At 36.5% G+C, this 9,999-nt stretch overlaps 1 protein-coding gene across 1 annotated transcript; it reads left to right on the forward strand.

The window, feature by feature from the left end:
* The first annotated feature begins 7,409 nt into the window (after positions 1-7,409).
* On the forward strand, positions 7,410-8,333 carry LOC138834121 (olfactory receptor 5B3-like). The gene has a single exon (XM_070032886.1). It carries the CDS (start codon positions 7,410-7,412, stop codon positions 8,331-8,333), a length of 924 nt encoding a protein of 307 aa, XP_069888987.1.
* The last annotated feature ends 1,666 nt before the right edge of the window (positions 8,334-9,999 follow it).

The raw sequence follows: 9,999 nt of genomic DNA on the forward strand, positions 1-9,999 counted from the left end.
CATTGGAATGTAAAGTGCAATTAGAGCTATTGCTCTCAGACTTCATATATTGTGGTAGACTTAGGGTTCAAAGTACATAAAAATTCATGAGCTAATGCCTTATCTCTTCAAAGATCTGTTGTCTCATTAAAAAAAATCCTATATTCTGAAATGTTATGCCTGAATAAGAAAACCTAGGGATAATTGTTAGAAGTTTGGGGTTTATCAAACCTTATTAATGGCATTTAACTTAGTCACTCATTATACATATATTTCTCTTTACCCAGTACAAGCATACATGTTAAACAGAGGAAAGAATGTACATCTATGTGTTTGCTTGTGTTTACATGTGCATTGAAATGGAAAAGTTTTCAGAAGTAAATAGAATATGGGTTCTTCTAATAAAATTATTATAACAATTAATTTTAATTTATAATACAAAGGTATTTTATTTCCTAAATAAAAGATATTTTTAGACCAGGTTTAGGTTCTTCTGAGAAGGTACAAATATTTCATATACACTTTCTTCTCTAACATTTATATGACCTTATCAATAGAGGTTATTAATAAGCCATTCAAGAATGATAAATTTATTACAATTGATGAGACATATACTCCAAGATAGCAATTTACATTCTCATTCACAATGGAAAATGTATATTCTTTTTTTGTTTTTTGTTTTTTGGAAAATGTATATTCTATTAGTTTTAGACAGGTGTGTAATGACTGATAGTCATCAATATAAAATCATTCAATATAATTTGATTGCCCTAAAATTCTAGCTATTCTTTGTTATTCCAATTTCAAGTCTAGTTCAGCCTTTGCCAGAATTTAATATAGTTGGAACTATACAACAGTAGTCTTTTCAATTTATAATATTCAACTTTCACAGTGTGCTTTTCTGTGATTCTCTAATTCATGTATTTTTAAAACTGAACAATAGTGCATTGTCTGAATGTACTTCATATTATTGACTATTGAAAGCTATTTGAACTCATTCAAAGACTGGCAATTATGAATACAGTTTCCATAAACTTCTATGCTTACCCCTTTTTTCTTAATTTCAACTTCACTAGATAGTCTGCCAGTTTTTCCTCATTGTTTGGCATCCTATACTGGAATCTGTGATGTTCTCCCATGTTCAGTCCATTCACATTTTATGGAACTTTTCATTGACTTTCCAAAGGTAAAACACACGAAACTCAATTCTTGGTGCTCTTCTCCGAATCCACATTCTGATTGCACTTGGTGTGTACCAAAATTCTGTACTCAGAGTAAATCCCTTAGGTATAGCCTCCAAGGACTTTATGATCTCTCTGTTGCTCGGCTCATTGTTTTGTACAGCTTAATGACAGCAGGCTTTGTTGAGTTCTTGAATACAGGAAATAACATTCACAGTGAAAGAAGCTGCCCATTGCTTCTTTATCTCTCATGTTCTTCCTTTGTCTCACTTTATGGCATGCTTACTACTAATCTAAAAATTCTACTCTTATATCTGTTATTCTCCATGTCAGCATCGGGTGTGTCTGTTTCCTTTTTACTGTGGCAAGAATGCATATTATGACATCAACTTTATAAAATTTTTGATTAAAAATGTGATTGTAGACATTATTAATTACAGCCATTTAGTTGTATAGTAAATCTTTTTTAAATTTTATTTTATTGTAAAGATGCTGTACAGAGGGGTTACAGTTACATGAGTAAGGCAATCTTTAAAATTTATTTCTTCTTGAATATTCTTCTTACATATACTCAAATACAGGAGCATCAGATCTTATGTATTTTTAACTCTGTGTGTGTGTGTGTGTGTGTGTGTGTGTGTGTGTGTGTGCGCGCGCTTGCGGGCACGTGTGCACATGTATGCACGCCAGGCCTGAGTCTTTAACTCAGGTCATGAGTGCTGTCCTTGAGCTTCAGTAGTTAATTAAATGTTCTTGTCCAGACTGGCTTAGAACCACAATTCTCAGATCTTACCCAACTGAGTAGTTAAGATTACAGGTGTGAGTCATCACTGCCTGGCTATCTTTAAGTTTTTGAGGACTTAGCTTGCCATGTTCTAGTGGTGATAACATCTCCAAAAACAATGCACAAGGTTCCAATTTCTTCCCATTTTTTGTTTTCTTAAAAATAGACATCTTAATAATCAGTTTGAAGTGATATCTATTTGTGGATAAGTTTACATTTCCCTGATGGTAACTAAATGCTGAATATCTTTCTCTAAACATATTGCCCATTTGTCAGTCTTTGAAGATACATTCTTTCAAGTTCTTTGCCTATTTTTAGGGTCATTTGCTGTTCATTCCTTATATATTTCCAGTTATTGTTTTGTTGTGAATACTCAATGTGGCATCAAGTCTCATGTGTTCAAGGTTTAGCCCTCAGCTGCCGGCCCTGTTGAGAGTGAAACTTTTTTAGAGGCATGTACTAGTGAGAGGAAGTTAGGTTATTGGATGTGAACTCTTGAAAGAGATGGTGGAATTCACCTCTCTCCTTACTTCTTGCCCAGATAGATAGGCCTCAAAACATTATCCTCCCAGTCTTCACCTTGTAAACTACTGAGATTACAGATGTATGCAGAGTCCCTAATTATTATTTTATTTTGTTTGTTTTGTTTTTGGGTCCGGTCGTGGGGCCTGAACTCTGGGCCTGGGCGCTGTCCCTCAGCTCTTCAGCTCAAGGCTAGCGCTCTACCACTTGAGCCACAGCACTACTTCTGGCTTTTTTCTTTTTGCTTATGTGGTGCTGAGGAATCGAACCCAGGGCCTCAGGCATGCAAGGCAAGTGTTTTACCACTGAGCCACCTTCCCTGCCCCTAATTATTATTTTAAATAGTTACTTAAGTTTTTTAGAATTGCTTTGAATTTATGGAAATATTTCAGAAGGTAGCACAGATTTCCAGGTCAAAAAGGGCCTATGGAAAGATCCACATGCTAAGTTCTAAAATCTTTTGACTTTCTTCTACGTGGTTAAAAAGAAAACCTATACACTTGTGATTATAGATTTTAAAAAAATTGAAGAATAAGTTGTCAAGATTATCCAGTGGATAATCCTATTTTTAAACTTACAAGGTGGCCTATTTATTACTATAGTGTTAGAAAGATGAAACCATGGACCAAAGGGGAGTCAGCAGCCTAGCTGCCAAACAGGGAATGATGGGACCACAGCACCTACTAGTGGAGAAGAGATGTAAGGAATGGGGTGGTGTTCATGGGAGCCTGGGAAGAATCCAGGCCTCTTATAGCTCTTATTTTGACCTAGTGGAGCCATTTTGGGAATTAATAACTTTTATCCTGTGAAAGAATAAAAATGCTTTAAGCCTTCACATTTGCAACAATTTGATAGGATTTTCCTAAGAAACAGAGAAAAGCCTTTCATGGTTTTTTCAATGTATTACTATTGCATGTGAGTTTGGGAGAAATGGCCCATTCCTGGACTTTTCATTTTGAGGAAGGTCTTTGTTATTGATTCAATGTCTGTACTGTATAGGCAATATTAATTTCTTTCTCTCTCTGTAGTCAGTTTTGTTAGTGTAGATATTTCCATGTTACCCAATATGGTAGTATGCATGAATTCATAGTAGTCTCTTACAATCATTATAAGGCTATTCTAACAAAAGAAAAATGATTTGCTGCTAAGAGAAGAGTTTTAGAGAAGTTATCGAAGACAAACTCAGGTGAACTAGGTTTGGGTGTTGTGGTAGTATTTACATGACCATACTGGAGGCAGAATTCTTTAAATCATCTGCCCCAAAGCAAAGGCATCAGTGTATGTAAATTATGCATTAATTATAAAATAAGGAAGGAAATAAAAGTAGTATAAAAGCTTTTTTTCCAACATAAAAATAGCCTTCTTGATCTCCATAGACAGTTTAAGTGCTTCTTCTTCAAACAATTAAACAATGTGTAGGTCAGGATGGGTGGATACTCCCAAAGGAAAAGTCTGCAGAGGTCTAGATGTCTTTGTAATTCTCTGAAGACTTCCATGTGTTAGCTTCTCTAGTCCCAATATTACTTAAAATAATGCCATTTTAGAAGAAGTACAATACGTGTCATGCTTCATTGGTTCTTAGTTTTTGGTCCAAGTGATAATCATTTTGACTACTGTAGTCCTTTTGACACAAAGATTTCTATGAGATTTCTTTTATGACCAAGAAAACTAAAACCACACATAGATTAACTTCAAAATGACCACCTCTTCATAAGATGGTTTGCAAACCTCCACTATTTGTTAGCTTACACACATGATTCTATTAATTATGTGAGAAATGTAATTTCATAACGTTAATGTGCAAATGAAAAGCAAGCGAATGTTTCTTCCAAGAAAACAGACAGAAGGAATTGCAGACTAAGAATCTGAGCCATGTTAATATTTTTCCCTCTATTACAAAACTTGGATCTTTTGGACCAGTACATGATCAGGAGCACAGATAATTAATAATGATAGTAATGTTAGCAGTGCTTATGTAACACTCCATGGCTGACTCTGTGATTTTGGATTTCTTGTTCCACACATTTCTTTTTCTTTCAGGAAACTGGTAAGCTTTCTATATTTCATGAGTCTTTTAGTGAGAAGTGTCATCCTGCAAAAGCAGTGTGGTACTTATATTTATATTAAGCTAATTTTGACATCTAAAGCATTCTAAAAATCTGAGGTGAATGTGGAGTATAAATGTGAATGCTCTCACTAGAAGGTATTTAGAGTCTCATAAAACATCATGCTTATTTCTCTAAAATGTGAACACAAAATAAGATATATGATGTTGCTGTTGATTTGGTGATAATTTTATCTGATTAACAATGTATTTGCTTCTCATTGGTAAATAAGCAAACATAACTTAATAGAAAATCCAAAGGGTAAAAATGAGTCTTCTTAAAATGGTAAGTCCTTATATGAATTAAAAACCACTGAACTGCAGTTTAACTTTTTAAAAGTAACTTTTAAAATAATAATGCTTATTATCACTACCACATCTATACATGTTGGCAGTTAGACATCTGATTAGGTTAAAGGTGGTTTTAACATTTGGATCTTGAGTTTCTCTCCTACAAGCTAAATGGTTTTGTAATATAACATAACTTTTCAAATCCTCATCTTCTTTTTTTTTTTGTCAGTCATGGGGCCTGAACCCTGGGCCAGGGCTCTGTCCCTCAGCTCTTCAGCTCAAGGCTAGTGCTCTAGCACTTGAGCCACAGAACCACTTCTGGCTTTTTCTGCTTATGTGGTGCTGAGGAATTGAACCCAGGGCCTCATGCATGCAAGGCAAGCATTCTATCACTGAGCCACCTTCCTAGCCCCTTACGCGCGCACACACACACACACACACACACACACACACACACACACACACACACACACACACACACACACACACACATTTTCTCTATAATGTCCTTATCACTGTTGTGGAACAGAGTAAATAGTGAAATTGTCATGTATTTCTTAGCTAGGCACTGGTGACTTAAGCCTAATCATAGCTATGCAGGAGGACAAGACCCAGAGGATCATGGTTCAAAGCCAGCCTAGGCAGACAAGTCCATGACACTCTGTCTTCAAAATAACCAGCAAAAGCCAGTCTGGGGGCATGGTTTGTACAGTAAAGCACCAGGGAGAGGGAATGAGCACAAGGCTGTGAGTTCAAACCATTTACCAAAAAACAGTTGTCATTCATTTATTAAAATATGAAAAAAGTGCTCATTAGCAAGCTTTTAAAGTGACAGAGGCTTAGTAGAAAAATGGTATGGAGTAGTCATTATTGTTAGGGAGATATTCAAGATACTCTTCCTCAATTCCAGTGAAGAAATTTAATATACTCTTACTAAGAACAGATTCAAACTATTCTTTAAGTCTTTAAGGAGATATGTGAGCTAAAGACAGCCCATTAAGGAGGGACTCTCAAGTCTAGCTCTCAGTAAATTTGATTGTAGCAGGAGGATAAATAAGATAAAGAAATTGATAGTGATTTTTAAAATTAAACTTCCAATATGGACTTCAAGGAAGAAAGTTACAAAGAAACAGCTCAGCTTGAGTACAATCTAGGAGTAGCAATCACTGCTGGGAGTGAGGATAGATGAGGAGACACTGGAAAGAACAAATAAACTCAGTTGCCCTAGGGTGGAGCAGAGAGTTTGGGGGGAAAAACTATAGACTACCCATAAATGAAGCCCCGCATGGCAGAATCCACTTTAATCAAGTTAACATATATACCATTAAACTATTCCATCCTCAAAATACATGGCAGTTGGTCTGATGTTTAGTACCTAGAATTTTTTAAAATAAAGTATCCTAATTAATTTTCACAATGATACTGAGTGTTGGCATCATTACCATCCTTACATTGTAGATAGAAATATGTTCAGGGAATGTAGGTTAGGATTAATGCTTCCTAAGTGGTAAGTGGTAGGTCTAACATGCACATCTTCCAGGAGTAGGAGTTCCTGGTTGCTATATCTCACAATGTGTCCATTCAGAGATGACTGCACACGTCTCCCTAGTCTGGTTACCCACCACAACTACTACACATAGACATGCTATGATGACTCAAATGTCAAACTCACCATCAGCTGAATAGTGGGTGTGTCTAACCAGATCATTGGCAAAAGATGTCTTGTTAATAAGTATAAAACTGGGGAATGGAGGTAAAATGCAACTCAATTTGTTAATTAGATGTGGACATTTTATACTTGAAAAAGGATAATTTCATTCTCCTAGACTTATTTCTTCATTCTTGAACCTTTAATGAAAAGCAAATATATAGTGAAGGAGATAAAATTATTACCTGTACACTGATTTCATGATGAACCCCAAATGCTCAAATTGGTATAGATAGTTATTAAAAGTAAATTGTCCGAGGTTCTATTTTACTTAAATTTAATTTGTCCTATTGGAATTAGGAACTACTTATTCCAGAATAAAGGTTGGCATGGGTACAAAGTAGATATTGTGAAATCATATGTGTGTAACTATGATCAAATCAGTGAGCCTTTGCTTAATAAGCTGTATAGTTAGAACAAGTGATCAAATTCATAAAATTGATTAAAATGGGCAGTGAATATGCATCTAAAGTTCTATAATAGCTCTTGGCAAAGTAGGAAACATAGAAGTACCCACTTCACTGGCCACAGAAGTAATTTGACAGACACATACATAAAAACAAATAATTTCTATCAAGTCATTGAGTTGTTTACCTCAGCATACATATATACAATTTTTTTAATTTGGGAAGATTAATTTTAATTCTTTAGATTCAATAAAACATTGATTCAGAAGGCCACTTTTTTTCCTGGAAAATCTTAAACCAGAAGATGTTGTTAAGATGAAAGCAAACATATTGTCCTCATATTTTCCAATTTAGGGTCAGTAACTGTATCATTCTGCTCTATTTTAACTTATTGCTACAGAGAGTGTAGAGTTTGTCAGATCACCATTGCCAAATGGAGAACAGGACAGAGGTGACTCAGTTCATCCTGCTGGGACTGACCAGTGACCCAGACCTGCAGGTCCCCCTCTTCATCACCTTCCTCATCGTCTACATCATCACACTGGTTGGGAATCTGGGGATGGTCCTCCTGATCCTCTTGGACTCGCGTCTCCACACCCCCATGTACTTCTTTCTAGGTAACCTGTCTCTGGTGGATTTTTGTTACTCTTCAACTGTCACTCCTATGGTCATGGCTGGCCTCCTTCTAAGAGATGAAGTCATTTCCTACAATGTTTGCGCTGTTCAGATATTCTTTGTGACAGGTTTTGCTACTGTGGAAAATTACCTGTTGGCCTCCATGTCTTATGATCGCTATGCAGCCGTGTGTAAGCCCCTGCATTACACCACCACCATGACAGCAAACATGTGTGCATGCCTGCTCACAGGCTGCTACGTCTGCGGCTTCCTGAATGCCTCCATTTACACTGGGGACACATTCAGTCTGTTCTTCTGTAAGTCCAATGTGATCCACCACTTTTTCTGTGATATGCCAGCAGTCATGTTTTTATCTTGCTCTGATAGACAGGTGAATGAGCTGATTCTTGTATGCGTAGCCAGCTTTAATATCTTTTTTGCTTTGCTGGTAATCTTAATATCCTACATATTAATTTTTATCACCATCCTAAAGATGCATTCAGGGGCAGGGCATCAGAAGGCGGTGTCTACTTGCGCTTCTCACCTCACTGCTGTCTCCATTTTCTATGGCACTCTTATGTACATGTACTTACAGCCCAGCTCCAGTCACTCTATGGACACCGACAAAATTTCATCTGTGTTTTATACTATGATCATCCCCATGCTCAACCCTGTGGTCTACAGCCTGAGGAACAAGGAGGTCAAGAATGCATTCACAAAAATTGTTTTCAGGACAAACTAATGTTTATGGTTTTAGTGTACTGTTTAGTTAGCTTCATGTGGACCTAGTGTACATTGGTAATATAGGGAGGTATAATTGTGGTTTTCTATACATGCGCACATTGCACTTTGAGTACATTCACTTCCTCCACCATGCATCCATTTTTACTTCCTTCCTCTACCCTTTTTCAAACAACATTTGATGAATTTCATTATGATGGCAACACTATATCTATCTGTCATCCACCCATCCACCCATCCATCATCATCTATTATATATCTATTGACTCAAGAAACTAAGCTTTGAATTCAGTTGCATAAGTAAAGAAATATTTTTATTTATTTTTATTTTTTTGGGTCCGGTTGTGGGCCTGAACTCTGGGCCAGGCGCTGTCCCTCAGCTCTTCACCTCAAGGCTAGCATTCTACCACTTGAGCCACAGAGCCATTTCTGGATTTTTTTTCTGCTTATGTGGTGCTGAGGAATTGAACCCAGGGCCTCATGCATGCAAGGCAAGCGCTCTACCACTGAGCCACCTTCCCAGCCTGTAAAGAAATCTTTGAAACATTAGTGATGGTCTTGTGTGAGATACACATGAATTCTAGAAAGAAATACACATGAGAAGTTATTTCATTTTCTCTATCTACACGTTTTCTCTTTATACATGTTCAGTTTTTTTGTCCACTTTGTTTTCATTTGGTGCCAGTCCTAGGGCTTGAACTCAGGGCTGGGTGCTGTTCCTGGACATTTTACCTTAGGCTTTTTGCTCAAAGCTATCACTGTACCACTTTGAGCCATAGTTCCACTTCCAGTTTCTTTGGTGGCTAATTGTAGGTAAGAGTCTCATGGTCTGTTCAGGGTGGCTTCGTACTACAATCCTTATATCTCAGGTTCCTGAGTAGCTGGGATTATAAATGTGAGTCACCTGTACCCAGGTCAGGAATAGGATCTGAAGCATGAGTTTTCTGGATTAGTTCAAAAGTTTCTGCATTTTAAAAAATTTAAATAGATTTCAAAGCACTACCAACTTCATTTCAAATAATAAAGACAGCATTGTATTCACAATATTATTTATTCATACAGACCCACAAATACTATTATTGTATACAACAAATCATATACTTTTAATTAAAGAATCTGAGTGGTTGTAAGTGAAGCTTCACGTATGTTTGTTAAACAATTCAAGTGAAATATGATTACATTAAGAAATAGAGCTACTAGAAGGTGATTAGGTATCAGGTAGAATGTTAGTGAGTTTTGTGCCTTCAATCATGGTCGGGGAAAGTATCTGGAGAGAAGATGATATTTAATGACATTTAAACAATGAACTCCTCATGAGGCTTGTTGTAGTTGGCATTTCCAGATACCATCAGCAATGTGGATTGTGTGAGAGAATACTCTCTCCGTGTTTCTTTCTTATTCATAAAAAGGTAAGTCATTCTTATAAGGCAGAAGGAAACCATGGTTCAGAACATGGTCCACGTTGATGTCTTCCCCAGCTTTGGAGATGGTGGGATCTTTTGACCATAGTATGAGAGAATGCACCTCTAATGGAAATTATGAAGTATGCCATTGCTAATTTCAGATTGATTGTTCTGAATGATTATATGATTTTTCTCATACAAAAATGATAAGACTCTGAATTTCAAAAGTAATACCTTATTGAGTATCAATCATGACAGAGAAAA

The sequence above is a fragment of the Dipodomys merriami genome, unplaced genomic scaffold (genome assembly GCF_024711535.1).
Source record: "Dipodomys merriami isolate MVZ:Mamm:240054 unplaced genomic scaffold, mDipMer1.0.p SCAF_21, whole genome shotgun sequence".
NCBI classification, from domain to species: Eukaryota; Metazoa; Chordata; class Mammalia; order Rodentia; family Heteromyidae; genus Dipodomys; species Dipodomys merriami.

Bases quoted from the DNA above. Each gene is read 5' to 3' on its own strand.
- LOC138834121 (XM_070032886.1), top strand. From the start codon at position 7,410: ATGGAGAACAGGACAGAGGTGACTCAGTTCATCCTGCTGGGACTGACC.